This window comes from Gorilla gorilla, chromosome 3 (assembly GCF_029281585.2).
Source record: "Gorilla gorilla gorilla isolate KB3781 chromosome 3, NHGRI_mGorGor1-v2.1_pri, whole genome shotgun sequence".
Classification (NCBI taxonomy): Eukaryota; Metazoa; Chordata; class Mammalia; order Primates; family Hominidae; genus Gorilla; species Gorilla gorilla.
In genome coordinates, this window is record NC_073227.2 from 95,753,125 (window position 1) to 95,770,314 (window position 17,190).

General features: G+C 37.4%; 2 protein-coding genes across 9 annotated transcripts in view; one reads left to right on the forward strand and one right to left on the reverse strand.

Annotated features, from left to right (window-relative positions):
* RCHY1 (ring finger and CHY zinc finger domain containing 1) overlaps positions 1-1,424 on the reverse strand; it is a 35,133-nt gene extending 33,709 nt beyond the window's left edge. Inside the window, exon 1 of one of the 4 annotated variants that reach the window (XM_063705318.1) lies at positions 1,375-1,424. Coding sequence is in view for 3 of the 4 variants with exons in the window: in XM_055384499.1 (XP_055240474.1) it covers positions 867-998 (132 nt within the window). In the remaining variant the exon portion in view is untranslated. Of the gene's footprint in view, positions 1-866; positions 1,088-1,374 lie in introns of those variants that run through there. The other 3 variants (XM_004038836.5, XM_055384500.1, XM_055384499.1) reach the window with 3 other exon arrangements.
* Positions 658-16,787, forward strand: THAP6 (THAP domain containing 6). Of its 5 annotated transcripts, none has more exons than XM_019025696.4 (5): positions 658-710; positions 2,145-2,244; positions 3,482-3,689; positions 8,481-8,606; positions 13,716-16,787. In XM_019025696.4, exons 2-5 carry the CDS (start codon positions 2,165-2,167, stop codon positions 13,968-13,970), a joined length of 669 nt encoding a protein of 222 aa, XP_018881241.3. In that variant the 5' UTR covers positions 658-710; positions 2,145-2,164; the 3' UTR covers positions 13,971-16,787. The 5 variants fall into 5 exon arrangements, with proteins under 5 accessions (XP_018881241.3, XP_004038887.3, XP_055240476.1 ...); XM_004038839.5 differs by lacking the exon at positions 658-710 and adding an exon at positions 1,083-1,232; XM_004038840.5 differs by lacking the exon at positions 658-710 and adding an exon at positions 1,207-1,703.
* Positions 16,788-17,190: the final 403 nt, after the last annotated feature.

Genomic DNA, 17,190 nt, shown 5'->3' on the forward strand with positions numbered 1-17,190 from the left:
ATACTCAGATTGACGATGATAGTAATAGTCATGGTGGTATATATTTACTACTCATTTACTTCAGGGAATGCACCCTGTTAAACACTATACACGCCCTTTAGTATACAATCGTCATACACTTTTATGAAACAGGCGCTATCATCTCCATTTTACATACGGGGTAGAGAGGAGCTAGCTAAAATCAGTTATTAAAGAGGAGAGCTAAGATTTGGGGATAGGGTGGTTGAGGTTCCAAAGCTCAAGTTTTCTAAGCAAAATTTTTGTACTGTTTCTTGCAAGGAAAATCAGGAAACTTCAATTGAATACGTGCCAATTTAAAAAAAACACAGATTAAGAAGTTCTCTCAAAGTAACAATACATGCTTATTAGGCACTTTCCTATATATAATTTCCTATTTAATGGCAATTACATGATAGTCTTCTTTTTTGGGACACACGTTTTCTCCTACGTCTGAACATATGCACTGCCTTTAAAATGAAGCTGGCAGGCTATAAAACTTTACCACAGGAGCTGAAATCGTATTCGGGTTCTCCACTTGCTTATTTCCATTATCTCCACTTCCATTATTTCATCACACACCTGAACGGAAAACCCCAGTACAGGCCCGGGGCTGCCTCAGTCTACTTCGGCAGCAAAAGACGAATAAGCCCACTGGCAAAGACACCACTGTGCAAGCCTAATCACTTCCCAAGAAGGGTTTTGCTTTAAAGGTACGAAGCAGGTAGGAAAGGTGGGGCTTATCGCCTTGCCAAAAACGTTCTCCTCAAGAAGAACCCAGTTCCAGGTGGAAAAGGTATCCTGAAAATCAGGTTAACCTCAAACTTAAATCCAAGCCTAACCGCCTGCCCAGCCCGCCCCAGCCCAACCTGACGGAAGCTTGTCAGGGAAGAGTCCGTAGAAGGCGTCACCTTTAGGAGACATCCTCTGTCATAGTGCTCGCAGCCCCGCTGACCTCGCTCTTGACCGCTGGCGCCATCTTCCCGGGCCGTCGCCGCCATCTCCTCCACCTCCCCTCACATTCCACCGATCCTTCCCCCAGGATAAAAACCACGCCCAGAGAAGCTGCGCCTCTCTAGCACACCCCTCCCAGCCCCAGCGGCCACCAGCGACAATATGGCTCCTAAGCACGTGACGCGGGGCAGACGGATTTCCGGTTCCCGGGGCTACGAGGCGGAAGCGAAGGTAGACGCAGTCTCCGTCGTTGACGTTAGTCGCAGTCTTCGCTGCTAACGGTAATAACTCTTAGGTTGCCTGTTTTCCCCCAATCGCTACCCGCCCAAATCTCAGGTCGTAGTTCGGCGCGAGGTTGGCGGCAGCGGCGCGGAGACGCTGGTTGGCCCCAGAGGAAAGGACGCTCACTGGGCGCATCGTTACCTGTGACGGGTCCTCCCTCTCTCCCTCCGGTGGCGGGGAGCCTGGAGAAAGGGGCGGAGCTCGGCCCGGGCCCTGGGCTCAGCGGGTCCCGCGCGCTGCTCTTGGACGCCAGGGCACTCGCTGGCACCTCGAAGTGCTTCTTGCTTCCTCCCTTTCCCGTTTACTTGCTGTTCTTTCAAAATATGTACTGACATTCACTATTGCCAGTCACCAGCTAAACCGTGAGGGCAAAAAGTAAGGAAAAATAGACACACTCCACCATGACCTCATGGAACTAACAAGACTAGTGGAGGAGGAAGACATTAATAAGAGCAATCACTGCAATAAATGTAAGATTACAACCTGGAGAAGTGCTAGGAAGAAGTGTGTGTCCTGTGAGAGCTAATATTAGAGCAGCTCTGACAATCTGAGTGTCAGTCAGGGAAGGCTTCCCTGGGGAAGCGATGCAAGCCGAGGGCTGAAAGATGGGTAGGAGTTAGTGTGCAAAAGGCTTTGTGGCACAAAGAACATGGTACCTGTCAGAAGGTGGAAGGGAAATGTACAAGCCAACAAAATTGAAATCAGACTCGGGGTACATAGCTAAATGTGTTTCTCCTTATTAAAGAGTCAAGGCCCTGGAAAATGATGTAAGCAAAGCTGCAGGTGTTAGAAGAAGATATTTGTCTTTAGCTTTCTATCCTGATTTTGTGTTTCCTAAAACACCGGGAAAGGGAAAATATTCCCCTTCAGCTTTCCGGTTACTAACTCTTAACATTCTAATTTTCTTTCAGTTTTGTTATGAGTTGCTGAAATGGTGAAATGCTGCTCCGCCATTGGATGTGCTTCTCGCTGCTTGCCAAATTCGAAGTTAAAAGGACTGACATTTCACGTGTAAGATTTTGCTGTAGTTAAGCCAAATACTTTGGCCATGTTATAAAAAGCAAAAGACAGTTCTACTTAAGTCTTCAATTTTGAACTTTAGTTCCCGAGTCCTTTTTAAATAACCTTTTTGTTAAATTTGAAGTGACAATGTGATACCTTTACATGTTTATAATTTAGTTTAAAAGTTTTAAGATATCAGAGACTTTAAGATATCAGAGACTGGTTTACAAAAAATACCATAAGGCTAACTTTTGCTAATATTATTACTTTGTATTTTATCACACCGCCAAAGAAATTCAATGTTGTTTACATGTAGTTTACAATCTGAATGAAGGAGCTTTGCTCGAATATATTGCCCTCTCTATTTAGAAGTAGATCAAGCATAGGTTAGAGAGAAAAAATACAAATTACAAGTTAAGACCAAGGGATATTTAGCTGTGTTGCAAATAAATCAAAATGATTTTAGTTTCATATTTTAGCCATTCTCTTGACAGCCATGAAGGAGTAAGTGAAGGAGTAATAAGATTTAATAGTTGTTCACTTGTTAAAGGTTTATTTTGCTGCTTTTGTGCCAGGCACTGTCCTATGTGTTAGAGAAAGATCTCCTAGCTATTTTGTTAGATATAATAAATCAAAACTGAGCATATATATCCTACCTCATTTTAGAAAAATTTGAACCAGCTTGAAAATTGAGTAAGATATGGCTATTGGGCCTTCATATCTCTCAAAATAGCTCTGATCTCCAGAACTCCACACTGCAGCTATTCTCTGCATTCATTCACTAAGCATCTGTAGACCTGCTATGTATTAAATGCTGTACTAAGCAATTTTCTGGTGCTGACAGAAGAATGGAATTACAAGGGGCCCTTTTTATCGAGGGTAAATTCTGGATATCATTTCAGATAGGAAAAGGCCCAAGTGATAATTCTTTTATCATCTATAGATGAATAAATACCTTCAATTGTGGATCTTACTATAAGATGCTAAATATCCATTGAAACTTTTCTTCCTTATAATGTGAGAAAAATTGAAATGAGGGCCATATATCTGCAGCATGATTGGCAGAAAATCTGAATATTAAAATGGAAAGTAACAAAAGCATGAATTATGGTTTCATAAATATTATAATTCTCAAGACTAATAAACTAGTTAACGAATCAATTTAGTCAGTTGTATAAGGCAGCTTTAATTCAATTATATAGCAATAGTATTTGATTTTAAAATATTTTTTGTATTTTTTTTCTAGATTCCCCACAGATGAAAACATCAAAAGGAAATGGGTATTAGCAATGAAAAGACTTGATGTGAATGCAGCCGGCATTTGGGAGCCTAAAAAAGGAGACGTGTTGTGTTCGAGGCACTTTAAGAAGACAGATTTTGACAGAAGTGCTCCAAATATTAAACTGAAACCTGGAGTCATACCTTCTATCTTTGATTCTCCATATCACCTACAGGTTTGTTTATGAGATACTGTTTACTATCATTGCTCACTTTTTTTTTTTTTTTTTTTTTTGAGATAGAGTCTCGCTCTGTCACCAAGGCTGGAGTGCAGTGGCGCGATCTCAGCTCACTGCAATCTCTGCCTCCGGGGTTTAAGCAGTTCTCTGCCTCAGCCTCCCGAGAAGCTGGGATTACAGGCGCCTGCCACCACACCTGGCTAATTTTTGTATTTTTAGGAGAGATGGGGTTTCACCATCTTGGCCAGGCTGGTCTTGAACTCCTGACCTCGTGATCCACCCTCCTCGGCGTCCCAAAGTGCTGGGATTACAGGCATGAGCCACCGCGCCTGGCCATTGCTCACTTTTTATGATACTATTGAAGAACCTTCACCACTCTTGCTAACATTTTTATTGTTTGCTTATTCATTTGAAGTCTGTTCTTGAAGTTTTAAATTTGTAGACTGCATCTTCAACTTTTGTAATGTGTAGTAGGAGTATTTTACCAGTAACCACTCATAAATATTTGTATATTACTAAGGTTTGATGAAATGGACTGACTTTAGGAATTAGCATAACTGAAGATTTTTGTCTAAAAATGGAAGTTAACATAAGAAGGTTGAACTGATGTTCCAAGTTGGCAGTCCTTAACACTGGGGCAGAAGTCAGGAGTAGAACCACTAACAGGACTAAAGTACTTGTAAGAGCCACATACATGCAAGCGTAAAGTCTAGATAGGATCAAAAGGAAGAAAACCAAAAAAGAGATCTAAGAGCAGGAGAAGAAAAGGTCAGGAAAAGAAAGAACAGTCAAATAAGTAAACGCTAATTGAATTCCGTGTTTTTTCTGGGTAATATTCCCATGGGTTGGCTGCCTCACCTTCAGTATCTCTCTTGACTTTATATACCAGAAAGTGAATTTCTAGAACCTATAGACATTGATTGATTGATTCCAATGTGGAAAATTCAGGGAGAGCCTCCATTGAAAGGGATCTCCTTCCTGGCAGCTAAAAACAAGAGAAGTAGCCAAAAGCGTACCCGCTCCCATGCAGTCCTGGTCACTTTCTGCAGTTGGTCATATTGTAGAACCTGAGTGATCAGGTAGAGAATGCCTCACTTTCTTCGGTGCTAATAAATATACGGTATCTTGGGAAAGTTGGTCTAGGGCTTTTGTTTTTTTTCCTACCACCAAGGTGTCATCTAGCCGTAATGTTAAGGGGACCTTAAGAAATATGGGCATAATAAATCAAATAAACCATAAGTTACTAACTTTCAAAAACTATTGATTTTCTTATAACAAATAAATTTTTCATTTTAGAAAATAAGATTATAGGAGCAAAAATAAAATAATCACATAATCCATAGATAATACTGTGAACACTTTGATCTGTATCTTTGTAATTATCCGTAAATATGCATCTATACTTATATAGATAATCTTCTGGATTATCTATATAAGTATATAGATAATATACTATATAAAAATTACACTGTATACCTTCTCCTTTATTTGCTTTATTGGGTTTTTTAAAATAGTGTGTACTATGTGCCAGGCACTATTCCAAGTACTTTACATGTCTATTAACTCAGTCCTTGAAAGAACCATGTCAGGTAAATACTATTATTATTTTCATTTTATCACTTGAGAAAACTGAGCCCAGAGAACTAGAATGCCCTTCCCAGGGTCACACCTCTATTAAATGGCAGAGGCTAGATTTGATCCCAGGCATTTTGACTTCAGAGTCTACTATTAACTACTACTCTCCATGACATTAAATATTTTCCTACACCGTAGCTTTCAAACTTTGGTCTACATAAGGATTATCCAGTGAGTTTGTTTAAAATACAGAATCCTACATCTTCCAGAGAATTAGATTCAGTAAATTGGAGTGTACTTTCTAAAAAAGCATCCCAATCTGTTTGTGCTGCAGATCTATGGATCACATGTTTAAGAGAAACCTATGTAGAACATCACTTTTTTTTAACTAAACTTTATGTTGAAGTAAAATATATTTGTGGAAGAGTGCTTGTAAGTGTACAAATCAATGAGTTTTCACAAAGTGGGTACACTCATGTCACTCCCCTCAGACCAAGATATAAAACATTACAAGTGCCCCAGAAGCCTCCCTCACATGCTTTCCCAGTCACTACTGTCTTGACTTTATCACTGTCAATTATATACATGGAGTCCTGTCTACAGTATGTACTCTGGCTTCTTTAGCTCAACATCTTGTATGATTCATCCACATTGTAGCATGAGATACTGGTCCATTAATTTTCTTTGCTGTATAGTATTGCATTGTACAATTTCTTCATTCTACTATTGATAAATATTTGGGTGGTTTTTCACACTGGGATTATTATAAATTGTGCAGCTCTGAACATTTTGGGGCACGTCTTTTTTTTTTTTTTTTTAATTATACTTTAAGTTTTAGGGTACATGTGCACATTGTGCAGGTTAGTTACATATGTATACATGTGCCATGCTGGTGTGCTGCACCCAGTAACTCGTCATCTAGCATTAGGTGTATCTCCCAATGCTATCCTTCCCCCCTGCCCCCACCCCACCACAGTCCCCAGAGTGTGATATTCCCCTTCCTGTGTCCATGTGATCTCATTGTTCATTTCCCACCTGTGAGTGAGAATATGCGGTGTTTGGTTTTTTGTTCTTGCAATAGTTTACTGAGAATGATGATTTCCAATTTCATCCATGTCCCTACAAAGGACATGAACTCATCATTTTTTATGGCTGCATAGTATTCCATGGTGTATATGTGCCACATTTTCTTAATCCAGTCTATCATTGTTGGACATTTGGCTTGGTTCCAAGTCTTTGCTATTGTGAATAGTGCCGCAATAAACATACGTGTGCATGTGTCTTTATAGCAGCATGATTTATAGTCCTTTGGGTATATACCCAGTAATGGGATGGCAGGGTCAAATGGTATTTCTAGTTCTAGATCCCTGAGGAATCGCCACACTGACTTCCACAATGGTTGAACTAGTTTACAGTCCCACCAACAGTGTCAAAGTGTTCCTGTTTCTCCACATCCTCTCCAGCACCTGTTGTTTCCTGACTTTTTAATGATCGCCATTCTAACTGGTGTGAGATGGTATCTCATTGTGGTTTTGATTTGCATTTCTCTGATGGCCAGTGATGATGAGCATTTTTTCATGTGTTTTTTGGCTGCATAAATGTCTTCTTTTGAGAAGTGTCTGTTCATGTCCTTTGCCCACTTTTTGATGGGGTTGTTTGTTTTTTTCTTGTAAATTTGTTTGAGTTCATTGTAGATTCTGGATATTAGCCCTTTGTCAGATGAGTAGGTTGCGAAAATTTTCTCCCATTTTGTAGGTTGCCGGGGCACGTCTTTTGGTCCATTTATGTACACATTTCTATAGGGTATATATACGCTTCAATTAGAAGTGGGAATTACTGGTGATGTGGATGTTCAGCTTGGATACATATTGCCATAGCTTTCCAAAGTACTTTTGCAAATGTATAGTCTTACCATCAGCATATAAGAATTCCTTTGGTTCCATATCCTTGATAGTAGTTGGTGGTGTCAATTATATAGACGATTTTTTACTGACCATATAGTAGTTGATCCTACATATGAACAATAATAGGTGTAATCAGTCTTCAATATTGTGTATAGGCTGTCATCTTTCCTTATTTTAAACAGGACTAAAATGAACATTATTGTAGCTGGCTTATATCCTTATTTCCTTGAACTAAATTCTGCAAATAAAATTGTTGGATCAAAGACTATATACACTTTTTAAAGATTTGCTTTCGATAAAGATCATCCAAAGCCTCATTAGAAAGCTTGCACCAATCTATCCCCCTACTAGCTATGTGTAAGAATGTCTACCTACCCTAATCCTTGGTATAAGTTGTGTTTGTAAACTTTGCTAAAATTGATAGGCAAAATGTTATCTTATTGTTTTAATGTATCTATGAACACTCGTGCGTGTCTATGTTTTTTCATGTGTTTATTGGATATTTGTATTCTTTTGTGAGTTACTTATTCATGTCCTCTTCTATTATCTTTTTCTATGCTGTTTTGTAAAAACACTGGATATCGAGGATAGGAATCATTTAACTGCCATCTACATTGCAGTTCCTTTTTTTTCTCCCCTTTCTCCCACATTCCTTCCCAGTTACTTTTTATTGTTTGTCTTCAGTTCTAGTTATGGCATGGGTTTCTTTTTTTTTGAAATTCAGGTTTTTTTCAATGTAGTCAATTCTGTATTTTCTTGTGTTATATGACGTTAGCCTTCCTCACTTTAAAATTATATAAATATTCTTTATATTTTTTCTACCTCCTCATGGTTTTCATTTTTACATAAAATTTCAGTACATGGAATTTCATTGTGGTTTATTATGTATAAAGGATACAACTGCTTTTCTTAATTAGTTGATTTTTACATGGTTTGTGGCCTCACTCTACTTATTTAGAATGCCACCTTTATCCTAAAGGCATCTATCTACTTGATGATCTATTTCTAGGTTTTTCTGTCTAGTCCTAACAAAAGAACACACTATTTTAATTATTGTTACTGTATATTATATTTTTAATACCTTGTAGGGTGTTTCCTTTTTAGGAAAATTTGTGTTTTCAGATAAACTTAGAGTTGATTTCAGAAAGTTCTTTTAAAATTATCTGGGTGGAATTTGCTGACTTTTAAAAGCAATTTCCATGAAAAGAAATGTGGTATTAACTTCACTATACAAAGTTAAGAAGGAATAAAAATTTAAGAAAGAACAAAAGTATCTCACTTGATGATTATTATTAACTACTCTTAACAGGGGAAAAGAGAAAAACTTCATTGTAGAAAAAACTTCACCCTCAAAACCGTTCCAGCCACTAACTACAATCACCATCTTGTTGGTGCTTCCTCATGTATTGAAGAATTCCAATCCCAGTTCATTTTTGTAAGTAAATTACTTGCTGAGCTCATGTTAATTCTTTTAAGATGAATATGTCCTCTCCATTACAATCAAATTTTTCAGAATCCTAGCAAAATCTAGGGGTTAATATGTAATATCTACAAATAATATTGCTTCCTAGAGTCATTGTAATTTTTATATATGCAACAGCAGAATAGAGGTAGTTAATCCTTTGGTTACATATGTAGTTCATTGAAGAAAGCTTTTGCAAGGATATTTCTACCAAGGAAGTAATTCTTCCCTCTAACTGCTATAATTTCCATATGAAATATGTAATAAAAAATAGCTATTTAAGTTTTCTCAGTCATACCCATACAGAGTATTCAAGCTTGCATTTATTTATTCATCTCATTGCTTATTCATGTTAGAGGCAGGCATGGAATCTAGATCTCTTTTACTATCTTGATTAATATAGCTTTATAATAATTTTTTCTATTTTTGTGGGTACATACTAGGTATGTATATTTATAGGATACATGAGATTTATTTAGGTATACAATGCATGATAATCACATTAGGGTAAATAGGGTATCCATCACATTAAGCATTTATCTTTTATGTTACAAAAAATCCAATTATACTTTTAGTTATTTTTAAATATACAACAAATTATTGTTGGCTATCGTCACCCCATTGTACTATCAAATACTAGATCTTAGTCTGTCTAACTATATTTCTGTACCCATTAACCATCCCCACCTCCCCCCAATCCTACTACCTTTCCCAACCTCTCGTAACCATCATTTTACTGTCCTATCCCTGTGGGTTCAATTGTTTTGATTTTTAGATCCTGCAAATAAGTGAGAATATGTAATGTTTGTCTTTCTTTGCCTGGCTTATTTCACTTAACATAATGTTCTCCATTTCTATCTGTGTTGTTACAAATGTCTAAATCTCATTTTTTTAATGGCTTAATAGTACTCCATGGTGTTTAAGCACCACATTTTCTTTATCCATTCATCTGTTGATGGACACTTAGGTTTTTTCCAAATATCGGCTATTGTGAACAGTCTGCAACAAACATGGGAGTGCAGATATCCCTTTGATGTACTGGTTTCCTTTCTTTGGAAAGGAAAGGGTGTATACCACACCCAGCAGTGGGATTGCTGGATCATACAGTAGCTCTATTTTAGTTTTTTGAGGAACTTCCAAACTGTTCTCCATAGTGGTTGTACTAATTTCCCCCGACAGTGCACAGGGTTCCTTTTTCTCCACATCCTTGCCAGCATTTGTTGTTGCCTGTTTTAGGTATAAAAGCCATTTTAACTGGCATGAGATATTTTCTCATTGTAGATTTGATTTGCGTTTCTCTGATGATCAGTGATAATGCGTACCTTTTCATATGCCTGTTTGCCATTCCTATGTCTTCTTTTGAAAAAATGTGTATTCAGATGTTTTGCCCAGTGTTTAATCGAATTTTTAGATTTCTTTCCTGTTGAGTGTTTTGAGCCCCTTATATATTCTGGTTATCAATCCGTTGTCAGATGGATAGTTGGCAAACATTTTGTCCCATTCTGTGGGTTGTCTCTTCACTTTGTTGATTGTTTCCTTTGCTGTGCAGAAGCTTTTTAACTTGATGTGATCCCATTTGTCCGTTTTGCTTTGGTTGCCTGTGCTTGTGGGATATTACTCAAGAAATCTTTAGGCCGGGTGTGATGGCTCATGCCTGTAATCCCAACACTTTGGGAGGCCAAGGTGGATAGATTGCTTGAGCTCAGGAGTTCGAGACCAGCCTGGGAAACATGGTGAAACCCCATCTTTACCAAAAATACAAAAAAATTAGCTGGGGGTGGTGGCATATGCCTATCCAGCTGCTCAGGAGGCTGAGTGGGAGGATCGCTTGAGCCCTGGAGATCAAGGCTGCAGTGAGCTTGATCGCATCCACTGTACTCCAGCCTGGGCAACAAAGTGAGAACCTGTCTAAAAAAAAAAAAAAAAAGAAAAAAGAAAAGAGATCTTAGCCCAGACCAATGTCCTGGAGAGTTTCCCCAATGTTTTCTTGTAGTCATTTCATAGTTTGAGGTCTTAGATTTAATTCTTTAATCCATTTTGATTTGATTTTTGTATATTGTAAGAAGTAGGGGTCTAGTTTAGTTTTTCTGCATATGGATATCCAGTTTTACCAGCACCGTTTATTGAAGAGACTGTCTTTTCCCCAGTTTATGTTCTTGGCACCTTTGTCAAAAGTGAGTTCGCTGTAGGTGTGTGGATTTGTTTCTGAGTTCTCTTTTCTGTTCCATTGGTCTGTGTGTTTGTGTTTAAGTTTATGGCATCTTTAACTTATCACAGGCTATGTTAAAGTGGTATTACTCCCCTTTATATACAAAAATCTTATAGTTGTATACTTTCGTTTTTCCTTTCTCAATCTTTGTGCTATTGCTGTCATGCATTTCACTTTTACATATGCTATAGACTCCACACCATTATTGTTATTATTTTTGCTTAAACAGTAAATTATTCTTTAAAGAGATTTAGATAATAAGAAAAAAATTGATATTATCCATATAGGTGCCATTTCCAGGGCTTTTCATTCCTTTGTGTCAGTCCATATTTCCACCTGTTATCATTTTGCCTACAGGACTTACTTTAACATTTCTTATAGTGCAACTATGCTGGTGATGAATTCTTTTAGTATTTCTGTTGCTTAAAAAGTTTAATCTTCACTTTTGAAAGATATTTTCACTAGGTAATCAAATTCTAGGTTAACAGTTTTGGGGGCGGGGGCAGTTGTTTTTGGTACTTTTTAAGACGTTGCCCTGCTGTATTCTTACATGCACCATTTCTAATGAAAAATTTAATTAATGTCATACTCACCTTTATTCTCTGTACCTAATACTTCTTTTTTTCTTTGCTTTTAAGAATTTTTCTCTTTTTTTAAATTTTTTATTTATTTATTTATTTTTGGAGACAGGGTTTCCCTCTGTCACCCATGCTAGAGTGCAGTGGCACACTCACAACTCACTGCAGCCTCAACCTCCCAGGCTCAAGCAATCCCTCCACCTCAGCCTCCTGAGTAGCTGGGACTTACAGGCATGTGCCACCATGCCAAGCTAATTTTTGTTTGTTTTTGTAGAGACCAGATTTCTCCATGTTGCCCAGGCTGGTCTCAAACTCCTAAGCTCAGGCGATCCCCCTGCCTCGGCCTCCCAAAGTGCTGGGCCAGGTGTGAGCCACCGTGCTGGACAATAATTTTTGTTTTTTTCTACTGCTTTTGCCTAATCTGATGATGATATGCCTTGGTTTCATTTTCTTCATATTTCTTGTAATTAAGATTTGTTGAGCTTTTTTATTTAGCAGTTTATACTTTTTATCAAACTTGGAAAAATTTTGGCCATGATTTCTTCAAATATTTCTTTCTATCCCAATTTTTCCCCTCCTTCAGGAATTCTAATTATGTGTATATTAGGCTGTCTGAAATTGTGCAACATGTTGCTGATGCTTTATTTTTTTTCTATCTCCTTTTCTCTCTGTAGTCCATACTGGATAGTTCCTGTTGCTGTAACTTTACATTCACGAAATCTTTTCTTCTTCAAAAAATACACTGCCATTCTCTCCAGTGTATTTTTTTACCTCACACATCAGTTATCTGTAGATATTCTATTAGAGTCTTTTTTATATATTTTATGTACTTAACTTTTTGAATATATAGAATACAATTTTAATAACTTTCTTAATTGTCTGCTAATTCTAACATTTGTGTCAGTTCCGGCTTGGTTTCCATTGATTGATTTATCTCTTATTATAACTAATGTTTTCCTGCTTATTTGCATGCCTGGTAAATTTTGCATGCCATGAATTTTGGGTTTTAATTTGCCAGATGCTAGATATTTTTGTATCATGTTTTCTTGAGCATTGTTCTGGAATACAGTTAGTTAGAAACTGTTCGACCCTTTCAGATTTTACTTTGTTTGACAAGACTGTTTTGCATACTTAGTGTCCATGAATCTTGACATTTTCAAGTCTGGCTAGTGGGAATAGTGGCTATGCCCTGTGAGCACAGGGCACTCCTAATCTCTGGTTGTTCTTTCCTCAGCCTTGAGTAGTTTCCTCATGTGCATGTGCTGATCTTACTCCATGGAATACTCAAAGGGGAGCCTCTGAAGATCTTGAGTTTTTTCTGTGCAGCTCTCACCTGTCTAGTACTTTGTCCTGTGAACTGTAGCTACTTTGGTCTCCCTGGATGTTTTGCACTACCTCCTCAGCTCAGTCTGCTAAGCTCTGCCTGGGTTTCCCTTCCTTGCCCTGAAGCCGAGAAACTCTCAGGCAGTTAGCTGGAGCAGTCTTAGGTCTCACCTCTTTGTTTCCCATCTGTCCACAATAGCTGCTGTCCTTGCCAAATATCCATTATCTTAAGAGCTATTTTTTTCTGTCTTTTAGCCTTGTGTTGGTTCTTGGAGGTAGGGGTCAGTCCAGTCTCTGTTACTTCATCTTGGCTGGAAATAAAAGTCTTCTTTACTAATTTTAATATTAAATAATAGCTTTTCAAAATTATTTTATAGTACCTTTATAAGCTATGTCAGTGTTATTTTCCCTATTCTCAAATGAAAAAAGAATAAAAGCATACCCAGCAAATTTAAGCAAAACCATAATAAACACCAAGAGGAGTTGTCTCTTGAAAATTCCAAGACCAGAGTCCTCTCTAAATCCCCAACACCGAGCCTGAGAACCTGCTGCAGTACTCCTTTCCTGTCATACCTTATCAAATGCAATAGCCATCCAATAAAGTAACCCAGTTAAAAACTTAATTTAAATTTGTTTGATAGGTAAAAATTAAACTTAGCAGCACCACATTGAATGAACAAAAGCTGTAGAGTCATTGCAAGTGTCATGCTATTCATAGAGATAAGTGCTTCCCATCCATAATATTCTGCAGTCTTCGTGTATGCCTGGCCTTAGTAAAAGGAGGGATGCCCTTAGCACCCTAAATATTGCTTCTACCCCCATCTTCTTCCTGTGTTCCTTAAACCTCTAACTATCACCAACTTAAAAATGTTCTCCAGGCATTGTAAATGAAGAAACAGCTTAGACCTAGTTATAAGCTTTTATCCAACTACATATCTGTCTGATTTAATAACTTGGTGTTTATGTTTTTAGGAACATAGCTACAGTGTAATGGACAGTCCAAAGAAACTTAAGCATAAATTAGATCATGTGATCGGCGAGCTAGAGGATACAAAGGAAAGTCTACGGAATGTTTTAGACCGAGAAAAACGTTTTCAGAAATCATTGAGGAAGACAATCAGGGAATTAAAGGATGAATGTCTGATCAGCCAAGAAACAGCAAATAGACTGGACGCTTTCTGTTGGGACTGTTGTCAGGAGAGCATAGAACAGGACTGTATTTCATGAAATAATTTCATGTTACGTTCTACCTAAAATTGTCATTGGTACAAATTTTTATAAAATCTCATTTACCATCACTAAATAATATCCATCATTTAAAGTGCTGCTTTGGATTCTCTGGAGCATTATGCATTATAGTTGTTATCCAAAGACTTTTTTGAAAATATGCAGAAATTTGTGGTAATTATGTATTTGTGTGACTTGTGACAATTATGTTTTATAGACCTACACTAGTGCCAGGTCACTATTGTAAGATGTTAAAATCTCAAGAAAATTCCACAGAGCTAAAGAAATGATGTCAAATTAGTCACATTAAGCTATAGTAGAAGGAATTGGACACTTCTCCAGATATTTGGCTTCAAAGGAGTACCTTTACTTACATGTGCTTTATGGTAAGTACATTGAATTTTACTTTAAATGCATTTTACTACAAAGCACAATTCATTTGTAATACATACCCATCTTGGATTCAATACAAGGTGCTTTAGCTATCAGTAGTACCAAAGGATCTTTTTACAAGGCTTCCTGTGGTATTGACTCTGAGAATAACACATAGTGAAGATCTGTGGGCTTTTAAAATTGTTCACAGCCAATTTAAGAAGACCCCTCATGAAGTCTCAGTTTTCAGTACAGTACATCATTCCTCCTCACTAGGAGCACTTTGATGTAAACCAGAATAGCTTTAAAAGACAAAAAGGGTCATAGATCTGATTTTTAAATGGTTGGTTGCTCTGACAGATCTGAACACTTGGCTTCATGACTATTTCGTCATAAAGGTATATGTTTAAAATCTGAATGCCAGTACTAGCTCTATACTTTTAATACTGCTTTGTATTTTATATGTAAAGTAGTATTGCTGACATTTTAAAAAAATACAAAATACAAAAGAAACCATTAGAAATTAATAACTGTGGCTCTTCCGGTTGAAATAGGAATTGGAGAGAAAGTATTAGAATATTTTAATTAGGGGAGTAGATTATTGTCCAAGGGCTTTTATTTAGAGAAATGGGTAATTAAAACAGCAGCTTTAGAATAGCTTCTTACTGAATATGCAAAATAATAATTCCTTGTTATTTCCTAATTGATCCAAGTCTCATAAATTTAGGTTTTGTCATAATTCCTTACCGAAAACAACTGAAATTAAGAGTCATAAATACTGTGGGTTAGAATAAAAACCATTTGTCAAAGCAACACTCTACTTAGAAGCACATGTACATACATGGACCTCATTCAGAAGTCCATGTTGTAGCAGTTAGAATTTGAGTATCAGCCATTTCATTGTAGTAACAAAAATTGAATTGCATTTTGTGCTCAGTTTTTTATTGTAATTTTATTTTTGTTACATTAATATTAGTTAAGATATGGTCATTTGAATTTTTTGTATTTAAGAATTTTCTGTTTTAATGCACGTTACACTTTTATGTAGGATTCCAAACCTTCCCTCTAAATGGGATTTAACCCACATCTGCGAGATCAGCGTTATGCTAAGAGGAAATCACTGAGGCCATATCTTTTTACAACCTGAAAAAAAAGTAGTAAAAAGGTAGTTAAAAAAAAAAAAGGCCGGGTGGTGGCTCATACCTGTAATCCTAGCACTTTGGGAGGCCAAGGCAGGCAGATCACTTGAGGTCAGGGGTTCAAAACCAGCCTGGCCAAGATGGTGAAACTCCATCTCTGCTAAAAATACAAAAAAAAATTAGCCGGGCATGGTGGCACGTGCCTGTAATCCCAGCTACTTGGGAGACTGAGGCAGGAGAATTGCTTGAACCCGGGAGGCGGAGATTGCAGTGAGCCAAGATCACGCCATCGCACTCCAGCCTGAGCAACAGAGCAAAACTCCATCTCAAAAAAAAAAAAAAAAAAACTACTTTCATTAATTACCCATTATTTATTTTAGTTACTTAATTTTGAGTTCATAAATGGCCACCCTAATGGAAAGTTTGGGTATGATCTTAGGTTTTATGGAGATGTTTTCAATAGAGATTATTTTTCCCTCACCCTATTTGTGAATATATAAATTAAAGTAAGACAATGGAGTAAGTAAGAGGGTAGATCCAAACACAGTATGTCTAAATTCTAGCACTCTACTGGCTGCTTAGAATACACCAAACCTGGAAGACCTTTTCAAGAGTAAAATCCCAGTCTGCCACTATCAAAATTGCCACAGTCACTTTCACTACTTGTGTTCATAGTAGACTCAGCACTTCTTTTTCACTGGACCTAGTATAACTGAGAAATAAATAACTGTGTGCAAAATATTGGTATCATTAAGGACCCAGAGCTGCCCATTTTCTCTTTGTTATAATAGGAAAGCAATTACTGATAGAAATGTGAGATTAAAAATAGGGTCCTCCCTGCTGCTCCAAACAAATGCCCAAACACAGTATGTATCTCAGTCCTCTGTTCCCAGAGATTCCAGCCTAGCCCAGGAAAGAACTGTCCTGTGTAAAGCAAAACCCAAGTCATCCCCCTCCAGAAATTTCTCTGGCAGCCAAGCCTGACCCTAAGGGTTCCACTTTGCTTTAAAAGCTAGGAGTGGCCTCTAGAGCCAGGAACACATTAATACAACAGTTCAACCTCAGCACCAAGTCAGGTACAAAGCGCTTGATACGTGGAATTTTTCTCTATATCAAGTTTAAATTTCTGGAAATAGACTTTGGTTGCTAATGACAATTACAATTATACCATAGTCTGTAATTTGAGAAAAGGTGAACTGTATTAAATATATATTTAGTTTTAATAAAAAGATAAAATTATTACAGAAATAATTGAGAGAGAGAAAATCTATTATTTATTTGAAAAATAAAACATTTTATCCAGTAATGTGTTATGTGGTTTTATACGTTGAGTTATTCAATAAAATGGGCAGAGAAAAACGAAGAGTACATACGTAGAGGTTTTGCTCTAATTTCTCCTCCACCAATAACTCTAATATGGGGTCTGCAAGGTTAGATGACCCACGTAGCAGGCCAGCTTTCAGCACAATATGGACCTATCATAGAGCCCTTTTCTGCATTGGCCCTCACTCAAAACTGTCAGATTTGATGTCACCCAGTATATAAAGGAGAGCAGCATTCCTAGGTGTGAAATATGCTGCCTTTAGAACCCAAAGAGGCCTGTCAGGCATTGTGCTTTCTTCTTCATAGTGGAACATACAGGTTGTAAATATAACTTGTCTCTTACTTTAGAGGGGATGTCTTAGCATGCCGCAGATCACTGGATACTT